At 44.3% G+C, this 16,902-nt stretch overlaps 1 protein-coding gene across 2 annotated transcripts in view; it reads left to right on the top strand.

Annotated features, from left to right (window-relative positions):
* LOC100136716 (collectin sub-family member 12) overlaps window positions 1–16,902 on the top strand; it is a 62,066-nt gene that overhangs the window by 42,869 nt on the left and 2,295 nt on the right. For both annotated transcript variants that reach the window (XM_021562976.3, XM_036944235.2), the window contains 3 exons: window positions 410–532; window positions 12,272–12,358; window positions 12,554–13,597. In XM_021562976.3, the coding sequence (XP_021418651.1) occupies window positions 410–532; window positions 12,272–12,358; window positions 12,554–13,597 (1,254 nt within the window). The remainder of the gene's footprint in view (window positions 1–409; window positions 533–12,271; window positions 12,359–12,553; window positions 13,598–16,902) is intronic.

The following is a 16,902-nucleotide window of genomic DNA, read 5'->3' on the forward strand; positions in this document are numbered from 1 at the left end:
ATGTGTTCCAAATGGCATCCTGTTACCTATATAGTCCACTACTTATGACAATGGCACCCTATCCCCTAGGCCCCTCAAACTCAACTCTGGACTTCGAAACCAGTTTCACTATGTTTTTTCATTGTTCCCCTCTAATCAGGGACTGATTTAAGTGGGTGCAATTAATTATCAGGTAGAACAGAAAACCAGCAGGCTCTGGACCTCGTAGGGTAAGAGTTGAATAACCCTGCCACAGGCAATGCACAGAGACCCAGGTCCTTCATACAATGTAATAAATGTTTTGGTATGATAACCATAACATCCTTTCACTTCGTATGGTTACATTGTGAATATTGATGTAGGAAGGAAAGGATATATGCTAACTATTTTCCCAACTGTTTATTAATCTGCATTTCTCTCCCTTGTGTAGGGATCCAGGAGGGGACCCAGTGCACTAAGTGTAAGAATGAGTGGGCGTTAAAGACCTCCATAGCACTACTCTACGTGCTGTGCACTCTACTCACCATCGCTGTGGCTGTCCTCGGGTATAAAGGTAAGCGGAGACACACATCTATCTGTCAGTCAAAGTGCATGCATGTCTGCGTCCCAAATGGCACCATATTCCCTATGTAGTGCACAACTTTTGACCAGGACCCATAGGGAATAAGGTGTCAACCTTAAAGAGGTAGGGAGAGACATATTTTCATGCTGGTGTGTCTGTCAAAAGGGCATGCTACTTTTGAGACATAGAATAGAAAGTGTATGTCATTGTCCAACCGTGGTGGCTAGCATCGTTCAAACAAACCTGCATGTTGCTACTTGACATATTTCACTGAAGTCGTTTGGTTTGTTGAGAAAGTGATTGTCCAAACTGTGCGTGGGGTCCTTGTTCATATCCTGCCAGGAAATAAGATTACATTGGAGAGTGTGTGTGTGGGGGGGACCAGGCTGTGTGTGTGTTGTGTGTTTGTGTGCCTAACATCCCCCCCAGTGACCCCATTCGGTCTGCCCAAACATGACATAGATGCTGTCGGACAATGTTTCATTGTTATTCATTAAGGTAAGTGGAAGAGTCATGGAAACTCTGAGAGATCCCACTCTGCGAGATCATCACACTCTCTGAAACTAAAACAAGCCCTTTTCTCTCCAAAGTAACATTTACACACAGTCTGCCACCCGCAGCCTGCCCCCTTTTTTTTGCTTTTCCACGAAACCTCAGTGCAGTTGTCTGTCCTCCCCCTTGCACCCTTCCTGCACCCCTGCACACGTCCCCCCATTCACCCTGTCTCTGTTTATTTAACCAACACCCCCAATCACACCTCCGGGAACCAACCCGCGGCTTTGCTTAGCTCCACTTCCTGCGTTCTGATTTTTCCAGCTTTGGGAAAACTGTCCCGCAACGGTCCGAAGGCCAAACTTAAGACTGTTCCTGTGATAATTGCACTAAACCATTCCCATATGTGTACACATGTTTTTTTTCCTCCCTATTTACAACATCTCAAAATGACACTGGTTTACATCTCTCGTGGTTATTGGGGGATTCTCAACTGCATTAAAAGTAATGTCCTTTACACTCACAATTGGGTTCAGTCAGTCAGCAGTCAATCCTCATCCTTGCTCCCCGCTGCACATTTGAATGCATCCCTAATTTAGACCAGATGAGCGGTGAACTCGGTGCCACTCTAGCAGAACCCACTGAAATTGGGTTTTTACTGGCGGAGCTGTAGTACTGGGCTGTCCAGGGAACCACAGCTCCACAGCCTAAACATGCAGTCAGGTCCAGATGGTTATGTGGAGTGAGATCCCAATGCTCTATTCACCTCACATCTGTATTCTGTACTGTAGAATACAGCATATCTCTCACCCTGTGCTCTCTACTCTCACCCATAGCAATGTCCTCGCTTTGTCTCTTTATCTCTTTATGGTGTGTATGTGGTCTCCACTGAGATATAGAACCTCCATGATATAGGCTTTCCTTGCAGGCAAGACTAGGGCTGCATCCCAAATGGCAGCCTATTCCCTATATAGTCCACTACTTTTGACCAGGGGGCTCTGGTCAAAAGTAGTGCACTATATAGGGAATAGGGTGGCATTTGAGACACAACCCAGTTTGGATGAGGTAGGGATCAGAAAAATATGAATATGAGGAAGGAGAGGACACAGAGAGGGGAATTAGAGGGTGTAGGGGGAGTCTCCCCACTCGTTGTCCTCACTCAGCACTCTTGCAGCATTCATTTATTTTTCCCTTTCTTTCTTTTCCTCTGTTTCTCTCTGTGCTCAGGCTGTGTGCATGGGATCTGCCACTACATTCTGGGCTATAATCAAAGCTTTAGCCAAAATAAGCGGAGTTGTCAGGTTGTGTGTATGTGTGTATGCACACGTGTGTGTGTGTGTGTGTGCATGCTTTTGTGCGTGCATACTCAGTGCCTGCTCAGTGTGTGGGTGTGTGTGTGTTGTGTGTGAGGAAGGGATGACACCCAGAAACCACAGCTGCAGCACAGCTGGCCTACTACACATGCCATAGTAGGGCATAGCTCTTGACCAGATATTATACAGTGTGTGTGTGTGTGTGTGTGTGTATGTGAGTGTTGGTGTGTGTGTGTCTGTGTGTGTTTGTGTGTGTGTGTTATGCAGAGAAACAATGTACAGTAAATGCATGGTTTAATGTGAGTGTGTCTTTCGAGCTCTGTGTGGTACAGTAGTGTATGGTGTCTGGAAATGTGTCTCATTTAGTTTGCAATGTAACATTTCATTCAGACTGGCCATACCTATCCAATCTGAGGTAAAACTACTCTTTCAATAGACAGGGAGTTTTTATAGATCATATGGCTTTCTCAAAACTGTCATAGTTGTTTTTGTATTTCAAAAGTATTTTGGGTGGTTAGTCATCTATGAAGGCGAAAATGTGAAACATACAGTACCAGTCTAAAGTTTGGACACACCTACTCATTCAAGGGATTTTCTTTATTTGACTATTTTCTACATTATAGAATAATAGTGAAGACATCAACACTATGAAATAACACATATGGAATCATGTAGTAACCAAAAAAGTGTTAAACAAATCAAAATATATTTGAGATTTGAGATTCTTCAAAGTAGCTAGCCTTTGCCTTGATGACAGGTTTGCACACTCTTGGCATTCTCTCAACCAGCTTCACCTGAAATACTTTTGCGATAGTCTTGAAGGAGTTCCCACATATGCTGAGTACTTGTTGGCTGCTTTTTCTTCACTCTGTGGTCTAACTTATCCCAAACCATCTCAATTGGGTTGAGGTCGGGTGATCGTGGAGGCCAGGTCATCTGATGCAGTACTCCATGACTCTCCTTGGTCAAATAGCCCTTACACAGCCTTAAGGTGTGTTGGGTCATTGTCCTGATGAAAAAATAATGATAGTCCCACTCAGCACAAACAAGATGGGATGGTGTATCGCTGCAAAATACTGTGGTAGCCATTAAAACCTCTTAAGGATCCACTCCTTTTTTTAAATTTTGAAGCAAGGATATGCGTATTCTTGGTACCATTTGAAAGGGAACTCTTTGAAGTTTGTGGAAATGTGAAAGAATGTAGGAAAATATAACACAATAGATCTGGTAAAAAATAATACAAAGAAAAAAACAACCGTTCTTTTGAAATTTTGTTGTACCATCATCTTTGAAATGCAAGAGAAAGGCCATAATGTATTATTCCAGCCCAGATGCAATTATGCCCACTAGATGGCAGCAGTGTATGTGCAAAGGTTTAGACTGATCCAATGAACCATTGCATTTCTGTTCAAAATGTGGTATCAAGACTGCTCAAATGTGCCTAATTTGTTTTTTAATAACTTTTCCATGCTAATCGAAGTAGCCTACGTTAGCTTAACCTTCCGTGGACGGGACACCCATCCCAAAGAAGTTGTTTAAGGGTGCCTTGAATTCTAAATAAATCACAGACTGTGTCACCAGCAACGGACCCCCACATCATCATACCTCCTCCGTACTTCACGTTGGGAACTACACATGCGGAGATCATCCGTTCCCCTACTCAGCGTCTCACAAAGACACGGCGGTTGGAACCAAAAATCTCAAATTTGGACTCATCAGACCAGAAGACAAATGTCCACCAGTCTATTGTCAATTGCTTGTGTTTCTTGGCCCAAGCAAGTCTCTTCATATTATTGGTGTCCATTAGTAGTTGTTTCTTTGCAGCAATTCGACCATGAAGGCCTGATTCACGCAGTCTTCTCTGAACAGATGATGTTAAAAGGTGTCTGTTACTTGAACTCTGTGAAGTATTTATTTGGGCTGCAATTTCTGAGGCTGGTAACTCTGATGAACTTATCCACGGCAGCAAAGGAAACTCTGGGTCTTTCTTTCCTGTGGTGGTCCTCATGTTTCATCATAGGTGCTTGATGGTTTTTGTGACTGCACATTCAAAGCTTTTGAAATTTTCCAAATTGACTTACCTTCATGTCTTAAAGGAATGTTGGACTGTCGTTTCTCTTTGCTTATTTGAGCTGTTCTTGCCATAATATGGACCTGGTCTTTTAACAAATAGGGCTATCGTCTGTATACCACCCTTACCTTGTCACAACACAACTGATTGGCTCAAACGCATTAAGAAGGAAAGAAATTCCACAAAATTCCTCTGACACCGCCTGGTATGGAGGTCCTGAATGGCAAGAAGCTTGGCCCCAGTGATGTACTGGGCCGTACGCACAACCTTCTGTACTGCCTTGCGGTCGGAGGCCGAGCAGTTGCCATACCAGGCGGTGATGCAACCAGTGCAGCTGTAGAACTTTTTGAGGATCTGAGGACCGATTCTAAATCTTTTCAGTCTCCTGATAGAGAATAGGCATTGTTGTGCCCTCTTCACGACTGTCTTGGTGTGTTTGGAACATAGTTTGTTGGTGATGTGGACACCAAGGAACTTGAAGCTCTCGACCTGCTCCACTACAGCCTTGTTGATGAGAAGGGGGGTGTGCTCGGCCCTCCTTTTCCTGTAGTCCACCATCATCTATTTTGTCTTGATCACGTTGAGGGAGAGGTTCTTATCCTGGCACCACACTGCCAGTCTCTTTGTCGGTGATCAGGCTGTTGTGTCGTCGGCAAACTTAATGATGGTGTTGGAGTCATACTGTTGGAGTCGTACTTGGCCATGCAGTCATGGGTGAACAGGGAGTACAGGAGGGGACTGAGCACCCCCTCCTGAGGGGCCCCCATGTTGAGGATCATCGTGGCAGATGTGTTGTTACCTACCCTTACCATCTGGGGCCGGCCCATCAGGAAGTCCAGGATCCAGTTGAAAAGGGAGGTGTTTAGTCCCAGGGTCCTTAGCTCAGAGGTGAACTTTGAGGGCACCATGGTGTTGAATGCTGAACTGTTGTCAATGAATAGCATTCTCACATAGGTGTTCCTTTTGTCCAGGTGGGAAAGGGCAGTTTTGAGTGCAATAGAGATTGCATCATTTGTGGATTTGTTGGGGCAGAATGTAAATTGAAGTGGGTCTAGGGTTTCTGGAATAATGGTGTTGATGTGAGCCATGACCAGCCTTTCAAAGCACTTCATGGCTACAGACGTGAGTGCTACGGGTCAGTAGTAATATATGCAGGTTAAATTGGTGTTCTTGGGCACAGGGACTATGGTGGTCTGCTTGAAACATGTTGGTATTACAGATTCGGTCAGGGACAGGTTGAAAATGTCAGTGAAGATACTTGCCAGTGTGTCAGCGCATGCTCAGAGTACACGTCCTGGTAATTTGTTTGGCCCTGCGGCCTTGTGAATGTTGACCTGTTTAAAGGTCTTACTCACATTGGCTATGGAGAGCGTGATCACACAGTCTTCTGGAAGAGCTGATGCTCTCAATCATGCTTCAGTGTTGCTTGCCTCGAAGCGAGCATATAAGTTATTTAGCTCGTCTGGTAGGCTCGTGTCACTGGGCAGCTCACGGCTGTGCTTCCCTTTGTAGTCCGTAATAGTTGGCCAGCCCTGCCACATCCGATGAGCGTGAAGCCGGTGTAGTACTATTCAATTTTAGTCCTGTATTGACGCTTTGACTGTTTGATAGTTCGTCGGAGGGCATAGCGGGATTTCTTATAAGCGTTCAGGTTAGAGTCCCACTCCTTGAAAGCGGCAGCTCTACCCTTTAGCTCAGTGCTGAAGTTGCCTGTAATCCATGACTTCTGGTTGGAGTATGTACGTGTGGTCACTGTGGGGACGACGCCATCAATGCACTTTTTGATGAAGCCAGTGACTGATGTGGTGTACTCCTCAATGCCATTGTAAGAATCCCGGAACAGATTCCAGTCTATGCTAGCAGAACAGTCCTGTAGCTTAACATCTGCGTCATCTGACCACTTCCTCATTAAGCGAGTAACTGGTACTTCGTGCTTTCGTTTTTGCTTGTCAGCAGGAATCAGGACGATTGAGTTATAGTCAGATTTGCCAAATGGAGGGTGAGGAAGATCTTTGTAAGTGTCTCTGTGTGTAGTGTAAAGGTGGTCTAGAGTTTTTTTCCCTCTGGTTGCACATGTAACATGCCGGTAGAAATGAGGTAAAACGGATTTAAGTTTCCCTGCATTAAAGTCCCCTGCCACTAGGAGCGCCGCCTCTGAATGAGCATTATCTTGTTTGCTTATGGCTTTATACAGCTCGTTGAGTGCTGTCTTAGTGCCAGCGCCGGTTCGTGGTGGTAAATAGACAGCTACGAAAAATATAGATGAAAACTCTCTTGGTCTATAGCTTATCATGTGATACTCTACCTCAGGTGAGCAAAACCTTGAGAGAAATAGACACAGACCGCCACCCCTTGTCTTACTGGAGGCAGCTGTTCTATCTTGCCGATGGACCGAAACACCCAGACAGTTGTATGTTATCCATGTCGTATGTTGTAAGTTATCCATGTCCAGTCACGACTCGGTGAAACATAAGATATTACAGTTTTTAATGTCCCGATGGTAGGATCATCTTATCAGATCTCATCCATTTTATTATCCAAGGGGGATTACTTTTTACTTTTTTATTATCCTTACGAGGCACCCAGACCTACGTCCACAATATTTCTGTATCTTCTTCATGCGAATGATGGGGATTTGGGCCTTGTTGGGTGTCTGAAGTAAATCCTTCGCGTCAAAGAAAAAGGCTTTGTCCAGTACGAGGTGAGTAATCGCTGTCCTGATATCCAGAAGCTTTTTTCGGTCATAAGAGACGGTGGCAGAAACATTATGTACAAAATAAGTTACAAATAACGTTAAAAAAACACACACAATAGCACAATTGGTTAGGAGTCCGTAAAACAGCAGCCATCTTCTCCGGCGCCATCTTTTACAACTTTTTTGGTTACTACATGATTTCATATGTGTTATTTCATAGTTTTGATGTCTTCACTATAATTCTACAATTTAGAAAATAGTAAAAATAAAGAAAAACCCTTGAATGAGTAGGTGTGTCCAAACCTTTGACCCGTAGTGTACATCCGTCCACCAGGTTGAGAAGGCTAAATCCCGAGTGGCATTTGATATTCCATATGCAGGCGACTTGATTTTCCCAAAATATTAGGATGTCTACTCTGTATGAAGCCATTTTCCATCATAATTTTATGACTTTTCTATGTTTCAATTCTGGAGACATTTCTAGGAATGGTTGGGAATGTTGTTTTGATCTCTTGTTTCCTGCAATGGAAAGAGTGGGATCCTGGGAGGATTATACATTCAGAGAGTTTAGGTAGTAAACACTTTCCGAAACATGCGAAAGCAATTACTTCTGAGTTTCACAAACACTACTACATGTCTATGACACCACCCATACCAGACCCATATCCAGAAAGAGACTCAGAGTACGAGTGCTGATCTAGGATGATCTTTGCCTTAAATCTTAATGAATAAGAAGGGGGTGGGACCTGATCCTAGATCAGCACTCCTACTCTGAGACGCTTTGTGAATATGGGCCCCAGTCAACACTATCAGGTAGGAGTGCTTCTAACACCACAGCACTCTTGATAAGACACACCTGAAATAAATTCCATCTAAATGGGAAAATGTAATTATAGGCTACTTTTGGGCTGAATTCCATGTTATGCATGCATGTGAATATGGCATGAATCAATTGATTCAGTCTACTCCCATTTTAGCTTAGCACAATTACAGACGAACACATGCAAGTCATTAAAAGCATGCATGAACTTCTGGGTTTCTATTTCCGCAAGGCATTTGTTGACAATGAGAAAAGTACACTCATCCTTGGCGGGTTTGAAGAATGACACATTGTTGTTTTTCTGTCTCTCATCTCTCATTTCCAAGCTGTTGCCTTCCATCCTCTCTGTCGTTGTTAGTTAGATGTTCTATCATCACTTTACTTCTTCCTTAATTGGGATGTTCCGTGAAATGAGTGCCTTTTGCTTCCCTTTGATATTTTAAGTAGAAATTGTGCACTAATATAGAATTTTAAAAGCTGGTTATATTCAATTAAGTGCCCTTTAATATAAACCACGTGGAAAATATAATAAATTAGCATTTTGACATGCCCCTCTGTGCACCCTCTGTGATTTCCAGGAAGATCTTAACCCACTTAACCCCAACAGTTCTCAAAGTTTTTACCCTCCGTGTAAAGCCCTAGTTATTTCTGAACATGGATTATTTACTTCATGTGATTAGTGATTCATTTTAAAGTAAAACAAAAACCTGTCCCTCATTTTAAGGTCGACCCTCCCACTTGGCACACACTGGTTGAATCTATGTTGTCTCAATGAAATGACGTTGAACCAATGTGGAATACACGTTGAACTGACGTCTGTGGCCAGTGGGCTGTTCTGTCAACTGAACTGTCGTTTTAATATGGTGGAACTATTCCTTTTCAAATATTTTTTTTTGCAAAAGAAACATTGAACATCTATTAGTCAAACCATAGTGTAAAAGCAGGTGAGCTGGTTCTACTCTTTTTGGCCATTTTGTGGTGTTTTGTGTTGGACAACTGAGCGCGTTGAGCGTAACGCGTCAACCCTGTTACCCATAGATCGACAGGCTAGAAATGTTTGAAAAACAAGCTTCCATTTCCCCTGATTTATGGCCGATTTAAGATGAAATCGACAACCCTGTTATGGTCAACCATGCTACTTTATTTGGCACTTAATAGGCACTTACTGTAGTCATTTAAAAAATGTAACCTCTTATGATTGGAAAAGTGCCATGCAGGAAATGTTACATTTATAGGGCTCTATTTTGGGCTGGTGTTAAGCCAGCACAATTGTCAAACACAAACTTGTTTGCAATTTCGACCTGTTAAAGCCGGTACTCTTCTATTTTCAAACCATAGCGCCATGATTAGTAATTTACCTGTCTTATATGAGTTATCTTCATATTTAGAAACATTTGTTATTTTCCTGTAACAATTGCCTGTTTTCCATTTGAGTTTTTATTAAAGAACAAGCCCTTGTAGCCTACCCTTACATTATTATAATGAACGCTGGTTCAACAGCAATGTGTCCGGATTCTTTCTAATCCTGACACGCATTTGCCAAGCAACCTATCCATCAAATGTTTTCTAAATGGTATACTCATGAGGCTTTTGCTGACATGCTTTTGCACTATTCACATATGCCTACCTGCAGTGCATACTCCATCACTTTTGTATCCATCCCCATTTCCAAAGAGCGCATTTGAGGTTTAAAAAGTCTCCCGATGTTTGTAATTTACACTTTGACATTTCAGACTTGATTTTCCTTTAAGAAAAATTGATCAACCCCTATAAAAATGTCCATTAATTATAATCCACATAATCATTCACATTTCCTGTTGCTGCTGGATTCATTTCCTGCTGTAGCAAACTGGCTCAAATGAAGATGCTACATCTGTACAGCTTGCCCAGATAAACACACTCAGTCAGAACAGTGGGATCTATCTATCCATGTCCTCCTGTGCTCTCAGTCAGAAGGAGGAATTGAGGTGCTCGTGCATCTTCTCCTCTTGTGTCTTTATGATCTTTATGATGATTCGACCCTTGGTGGTCTAGAATAAAGTGAATGATGATATCCATTTAAGGGTTGAGCTCGGTGGGGTCTTTGAGCTTGATTAGTTAGTTGGTCTTTACCTGTTTTCTTAAGTGGAGGATAGAAATAACAGCTAGGGTATAGTTTTCACTGGTTGTAACTATGGATGCACCTATATGACATTTTTGGCCGATATTCAATATTTTCATTGCCAAAAAACCTGATACCGATAACCGATTATGACATTTTGCGGCCTTTTAAGTATTCTAGAACAGTTAAATCGTTGAAACACACACACACACACACACACACACACACACACACACACACACACACACACACACACACACACACACACACACACACACACACACACACACAGTAAAACAAAATCAAAACCTATTTCTTTCACTTACTTGCTGTGCTCTTTTAATAACTTGTTCAGTCTTTTCATTCTAAACCAGGATTTCATCATACATGTCAAGCAGTGAAGTTTCAGCTCTGTCATGCCTGCTCCCGTTCCCCCTCTCTGGCGCTCGAGGGCGCCAGGCTGCTCATCATTACGCACACCTGTCACCATTGTTACACGCATCAGCGCTTCATTGGACTCACTTGGACTCACTTTATTGATTGCCTCCTCTTTATCTGTCTATTCCTCAGTTTGATCCTTGTACCTAGGTCCTTGTACCTAGCATCGAGCAGGGTGGCGACACAGTAAAGAGGCTCAGAGAGAATGCCACTGAATCGCTTGTTCACAGCCTCTAGTAGAGTACTTTTGCAAGTTTTAACCATACGGTCTGTGTCAGCAGTTTTGTTGAGCAGGAGTTTCAATGCCTTGACAGAGGGTATCACGTCTGCTGCAGACGCAGTTGATGAGCTTATTTCTCAAGTCAGTTGTTTCCAATGGAGCTAGGAGTGTGTTCATGTTTCCAAGTTTCAAACATGTTCTGAAATGGCAGAATCAGTATGAGAACCAGCACATTCTTGAGCATGCAATACGGCTTTCCTCAGTATGAAATCTTCGTCGACCCACTGTGCTGTCAGACTCAGCATGCTCATGGGGCTGACATCACTGGTCCAAATGTCAGTCGCGAAGCTAATAGCATTGACGCCCATAGCAAGTAGCTCATGGATGTGCATTTCAACAATACTGTGTAACTCCGGTAGGGCAACATCTGAAAAATAGCATCTACTTGTTAGTGTTTATCGGTTCTTGAGGTGCTCGACCAGTCGGACGAAAGCCAGCATCATCCATGAGAGAGATTAATTGGATTAATTGTCCAGAGCAATGAATTCCATTATATTGGTGTTAATGGATTTCGCCTTTGAGTTGTCTCGCTGAAATGTTCTTACTCTCATATGACTGCTCGACTTGAACTTGTTTAGTTGTGTGCGCTTAGTTTTTTTCAGATTTTGTTTTAAGTAGTCGCTGAACGTCTGGGGGTGATGCACTTTCAAGTGAGTAATTAGGTTTGTGGTATTGAAAGATTTCACTCTCTTCCTTCCTCGGGAAATAATAGCAGCACAAATGTTGCAGATGGCCTTTTTGTTATCTTCCTTTGAAACTTCAAAATAGATCTAGTTAGAAATAGTTTTGCACATTGGCATTAAACTAGATGCCGATGTTGTCATTTTAGCTAATATCGGCCGATTCTGATATGCGTACCGATATATCGTGCTCCCTTAGTTGTAACCCCTGTGGTCTCCAGTTAGCTGGTTAGAGATGGCTCCCTAGCCTGTGGAAGTGGTGGTGGTGGTGGTGGGGTGATTCCATGGAATCTCAGACACATTCCAGAGGAAATGAAGGGTCCTGCCGCCTGTGGGGGAGTAAAGACCCTCCCTGACACAGCGTCTGTCTCCTTAGGGTACCCTTTGATCCCCCTGTTTACTGAGGACCCCCCTCAGGTTGCTTCCTGTCCCCCAGGGTCCCTCCAGTGTCTCTGTCCTATCCCCCCTCCTCTCCAGACCCTACTCCCTCTGACCACCCACCCACTCTGCGCTCATCTGCCAGTGTCTTCAGTGTCTCATGCTCAGTCTTCATGGACACACCCAGTCATTGAGACATTATTGTGTATTACATGACCATTTCCTAATCCTAAAGCTTGTGATTGCTGAGGCGACCATTATTACATACCCACCAGACATATAGACATCTTATATATTGTGTCTGAGTGAGGTTTCATAATCATTCTTTCTGATCCCTTTTATACATGGTGTCTGTGATTGCAGGGTATTCTGCCCATCCTTCTCAGACTCGTAATATTGTATGGAGCCCACCACTGTGCTGAAGCGCTAACCCTGAACTGTGTTGTGTTGTTTGTGTTGCAGTCGTGCAAAAGGTTGACAATGTGTCCGAAGGTATCGAGAGCTATGGGGGGAAGATCATTGCTGTGGAAACAGACTTGAAAAAGCTAGGTGAGTTTCCCCACTACCTATAGCAAGTTGACCATGCATAATCCTTTGTAACTTAAGCATGTGCATTGTGTTGAACAATAACAGTTAAGAGTTACTGTTTTTACTGAAGTCTTTCATTTAAGTCTGTTTAATCTTTGATTGAAGAGTAACCACACCAACCATTATGTAATCATTTATTTCACACCATGTCCCCAGATGACCAGACTGGGGAGAAGTCAGAGAACACTACCACAGAGATCCAGGCCTTTAAGAACAACATCCGGGCTCTGCAGCGGCAGCTGTCTGAGGTGGCAGAGAGGAGCAGCAGTAACCGGGCGGCCCTGGGTCGTCTGCAGGATTCTGGCCTGGACATGCAGGGCAGCCAGGGCTCCATACAGGGTCTGCTGGAGGCCAACACGGCCACGCTGAGGTCGGTCAATGGCACCCTGCGGGCCTACGGTGGCACCATGGAGGGTCTTCAGGAGGACACGGCTCGGCTGCAAACTGAGCTCCAGGAGCAGGTTCGGCAGCAGAGCCAGGCCCTGCTGAGCATCGGGAATCTTAACCTCACCCAGGCCCAACAGAGGGGCCTGATCTCGGCTTTGCAGAGATCTGTGGACGACACCAGCCAGGCCATCCAGAAGATCCGAAACGACTTCCAGAGCCTGGAGCAGACGGCCAGGCAGACGAAGTCGGACGCTGATTGGCTGAAGGAGAAGGTGCAGAACCTCCAGGTGCTGGCCTCCAACGCCTCTGCCCTGGCCAAGTCCAACAACGACAGCCTGGAGGACGTGGGATCTCAGCTTGCCTCGCTGTCTGGACAGCTCCAGAACACCTCCAGCCTGGCAGAGAACCACGACCAGACTCTTAGGGAGATCATGGACCAGCAGCGCGACCACGACAACCTCACCTCCTCTAAGTTCGACCAGCTGGAGATACGCCTGGACGAGTCAGAGGGGAGCATCGACCGTGTGACAGGCAACATCAGCTTTACTACCCAACTCCTGGGCGCCATCAACCTGAACCTCAACGAGCTGCGCACCTGCGCTGAGACAGTGGGGCGCCACTCCGACTACCTGTCCGACTTGAATGCCACTGTGTCGGACGTGAGGTCGGACGCCACCACACTGAGGTCGCAGCAGGACGACCTGGTGGCCCGCCTGGACAAGGAGGTCACCAGCCTCTCCATCATCATGGAGGAGATGAAGCTGGTAGACAGCAAACACTCACAGCTCATCACCAACTTCACCATCCTACAGGGTAAATCAAATGAAATCACATTTACATGTGTCTTATACAACTGGTGTAGACTTTACCGTGCAATGCTTGCTTTGTAGCCCTTTAAAAATAAAATAAACTCAGCAAAAAAAGAAACGTCCTCTCACTGTCAACTGCGTTTATTTGTATGAACATAACCAGATTTAACAACTGAGACATAAACTGAACAAGTTCCACAGACATACAGTGCCTTGCGAAAGTATTCGGCCCCCTTGAACTTTGCGACCTTTTGCCACATTTCAGGCTTCAAACATAAAGATATAAAACTGTATTTTTTTGTGAAGAATCAACAACAAGTGGGACACAATCATGAAGTGGAACGACATTTATTGGATATTTCAAACGTTTTTTAACAAATCAAAAACTGAAAAATTGGGCGTGCAAAATTATTCAGCCCCTTTACTTTCAGTGCAGCAAACTCTCTCCAGAAGTTCAGTGAGGATCTCTGAATGATCCAATGTTGACCTAAATGACTAATGATGATAAATACAATCCACCTGTGTGTAATCAAGTCTCCGTATAAATGCACCTGCACTGTGATAGTCTCAGAGGTCCGTCAAAAGCGCAGAGAGCATCATGAAGAACAAGGAACACACCAGGCAGGTCCGAGATACTGTTGTGAAGAAGTTTAAAGCCGGATTTGGATACAAAAAGATTTCCCAAGCTTTAAACATCCCAAGGAGCACTGTGCAAGCGATAATATTGAAATGGAAGGAGTATCAGACCACTGCAAATCTACCAAGACCTGGCCGTCCCTCTAAACGTTCAGCTCATACAAGGAGAAGACTGATCAGAGATGCAGCCAAGAGGCCCATGATCACTCTGGATGAACTGCAGAGATCTACAGCTGAGGTGGGAGACTCTGTCCATAGGACAACAATCAGTCGTATATTGCACAAATCTGGCCTTTATGGAAGAGTGGCAAGAAGAAAGCCATTTCTTAAAGATATCCATAAAAAGTGTTGTTTAAAGTTTGCCACAAGCCACCTGGGAGACACACCAAACATGTGGAAGAAGGTGCTCTGGTCAGATGAAACCAAAATGGAACTTTTTGGCAACAATGCAAAACGTTATGTTTGGCGTAAAAGCAACACAGCTCATCACCCTGAACACACCATACCCACTGTCAAACATGGTGGTGGCAGCATCATGGTTTGGGCCTGCTTTTCTTCAGCAGGGACAGGGAAGATGGTTAAAATTGATGGGAAGATGGATGGAGCCAAATACAGGACCATTCTGGAAGAAAACCTGATGGAGTCTGCAAAAGACCTGAGACTGGGACGGAGATTTGTCTTCCAACAAGACAATGATCCAAAACATAAAGCAAAATCTACAATGGAATGGTTCAAAAATAAACATATCCAGGTGTTAAAATGGCCAAGTCAAAGTCCAGACCTGAATCCAATCGAGAATCTGTGGAAAGAACTGAAAACTGCTGTTCACAAATGCTCTCCATCCAACCTCACTGAGCTCGAGCTGTTTTGCAAGGAGGAATGGGAAAAAATGTCAGTCTCTCGATGTGCAAAACTGATAGAGACACACCCCAAGCGACTTACGGCTGTAATCGCAGCAAAAGGTGGCGCTACAAAGTATTAACTTAAGGGGGCTGAATAATTTTGCACGCCCAATTTTTCAGTTTTTGATTTGTTAAAAAAGTTTGAAATATCCAATAAATGTCGTTCCACTTCATGATTGTGTCCCACTTGTTGTTGATTCTTCACAAAAAAATACAGTTTTATATCTTTATGTTTGAAGCCTGAAATTACAAGCATTTCGCTACACTCGCATTAACATCTGCTAACCATGTGTATGTGACAAATAAAATTTGATTTGATTTGATGTGGCAAAAGGTAGCAAAGTTCAAGGGGGCCGAATACTTTCGCAAGGCACTGTATGACTAACAGAAATTGAATAATGTGTCCCTGAACAAAGAGGTCAAAATCAAAAGTAACAGTCAGTATCTGGTGTGGCCACCAGCTGCATTAAGTACTGCAGTGCATCTCCTCCTCATGGACTGCACCAGATTTGCCAGTTCTTGCTGTGAGATATTACCCCACTCTTCCACCAAGGCACCTGCAAGTTCCTGGACATTTCTGGAGGGAATGGCCCTAGCCCTCACCCTCCAATCCAACAGGTCCCAGACATGCTAAATGGGATTGAGATCCGGGCTCTTCGCTGGCCATGGCAGAACACTGACATTCCTGTCTTGCAGGAAATCACGCACATAACGAGCAGTATGGCTGGTGGCATTGTCATGCTGGAGGGTCATGTCAGGATGAGCCTGCAGGAAGGGTACCACGAGGGAGGAGGATGTCTTCCCTGTAACCCACAGCATTGAGATTGCCTGCAATGACAACAAGCTCAGTCAGATGATGCTGTGACACACCGTCCCAGACCATGACAGACCCTCCACCTCCAAATCGATCCCGCTCCAGAGTACAGGCCTCGGTGTAATGCTCATTCCTTTTACGATAAACACAAATCCGACTATCACCCCTGGTGAGACAAAACAGCAACTCATCAGTGAAGAGCACTTTTTGCCAGTCCTGTCTGGTCCAGAGACGGTGGGTTTGTGCCCATAGGCGTCGTTGTTGCCGGTGATGTCTGGTGAGGTCCTGCCTTACAACAGGCCTACAAGCCCTCAGTCCAGCCTCTCTCAGCCTATTGCGAACAGTCTGAGCACTGATGGATTGTGCGTTCCTGGTGTAACTCTGGGAAATGTTGTAGTTGCCATCCTGTACCTGTCCCGCAGGTGTGATGTTCAGATATACCGATCCTTTGCAGGTGTTGTTACATGTGGTCTGCCACTGCGAGGATGATCAGCTGTCCGCCCTGTCACCCTGTAGCGCTTTCTTAGGCGTCTCACAGTACGGACATTGCAATTTATTGCCATGGTCACATCTGCAGTCCTCATGCCTCCTTGCAGCATGCCTTAGGCACGTTGACGCAGATGAGCAGGGACCCTGGGCATCTTTCTTTTGGTGTTTTTCAGAGTCAGTAGAAAGGCCTCTTTAGTGTCCTAAGTTTTCATAACTGTGACCTTACTTGCCTACCGTCTGTAAGCTGTTAGCGTCTTAACGACCGTTCCACAGGTGCATGTTCATTAATTGTTTATGGTTCATTGAACAAGCATGGGAAACAGTATTTAAACCCTTTACAATGAAGATCTGTGAAGTTATTTTGATTTTTACTTAATTATCTTTGAAAGACAGGGTCCTGAAAAAGGGACGTTTCTTTTTTTGCTGAGTTTAGTAACACAAGAGGAGTAAAATAAATGACACAGAATG

The sequence above is a fragment of the Oncorhynchus mykiss genome, chromosome 15 (genome assembly GCF_057628025.1).
Source record: "Oncorhynchus mykiss isolate SJ-2025 chromosome 15, ASM5762802v1, whole genome shotgun sequence".
Classification (NCBI taxonomy): domain Eukaryota; kingdom Metazoa; phylum Chordata; class Actinopteri; order Salmoniformes; family Salmonidae; genus Oncorhynchus; species Oncorhynchus mykiss.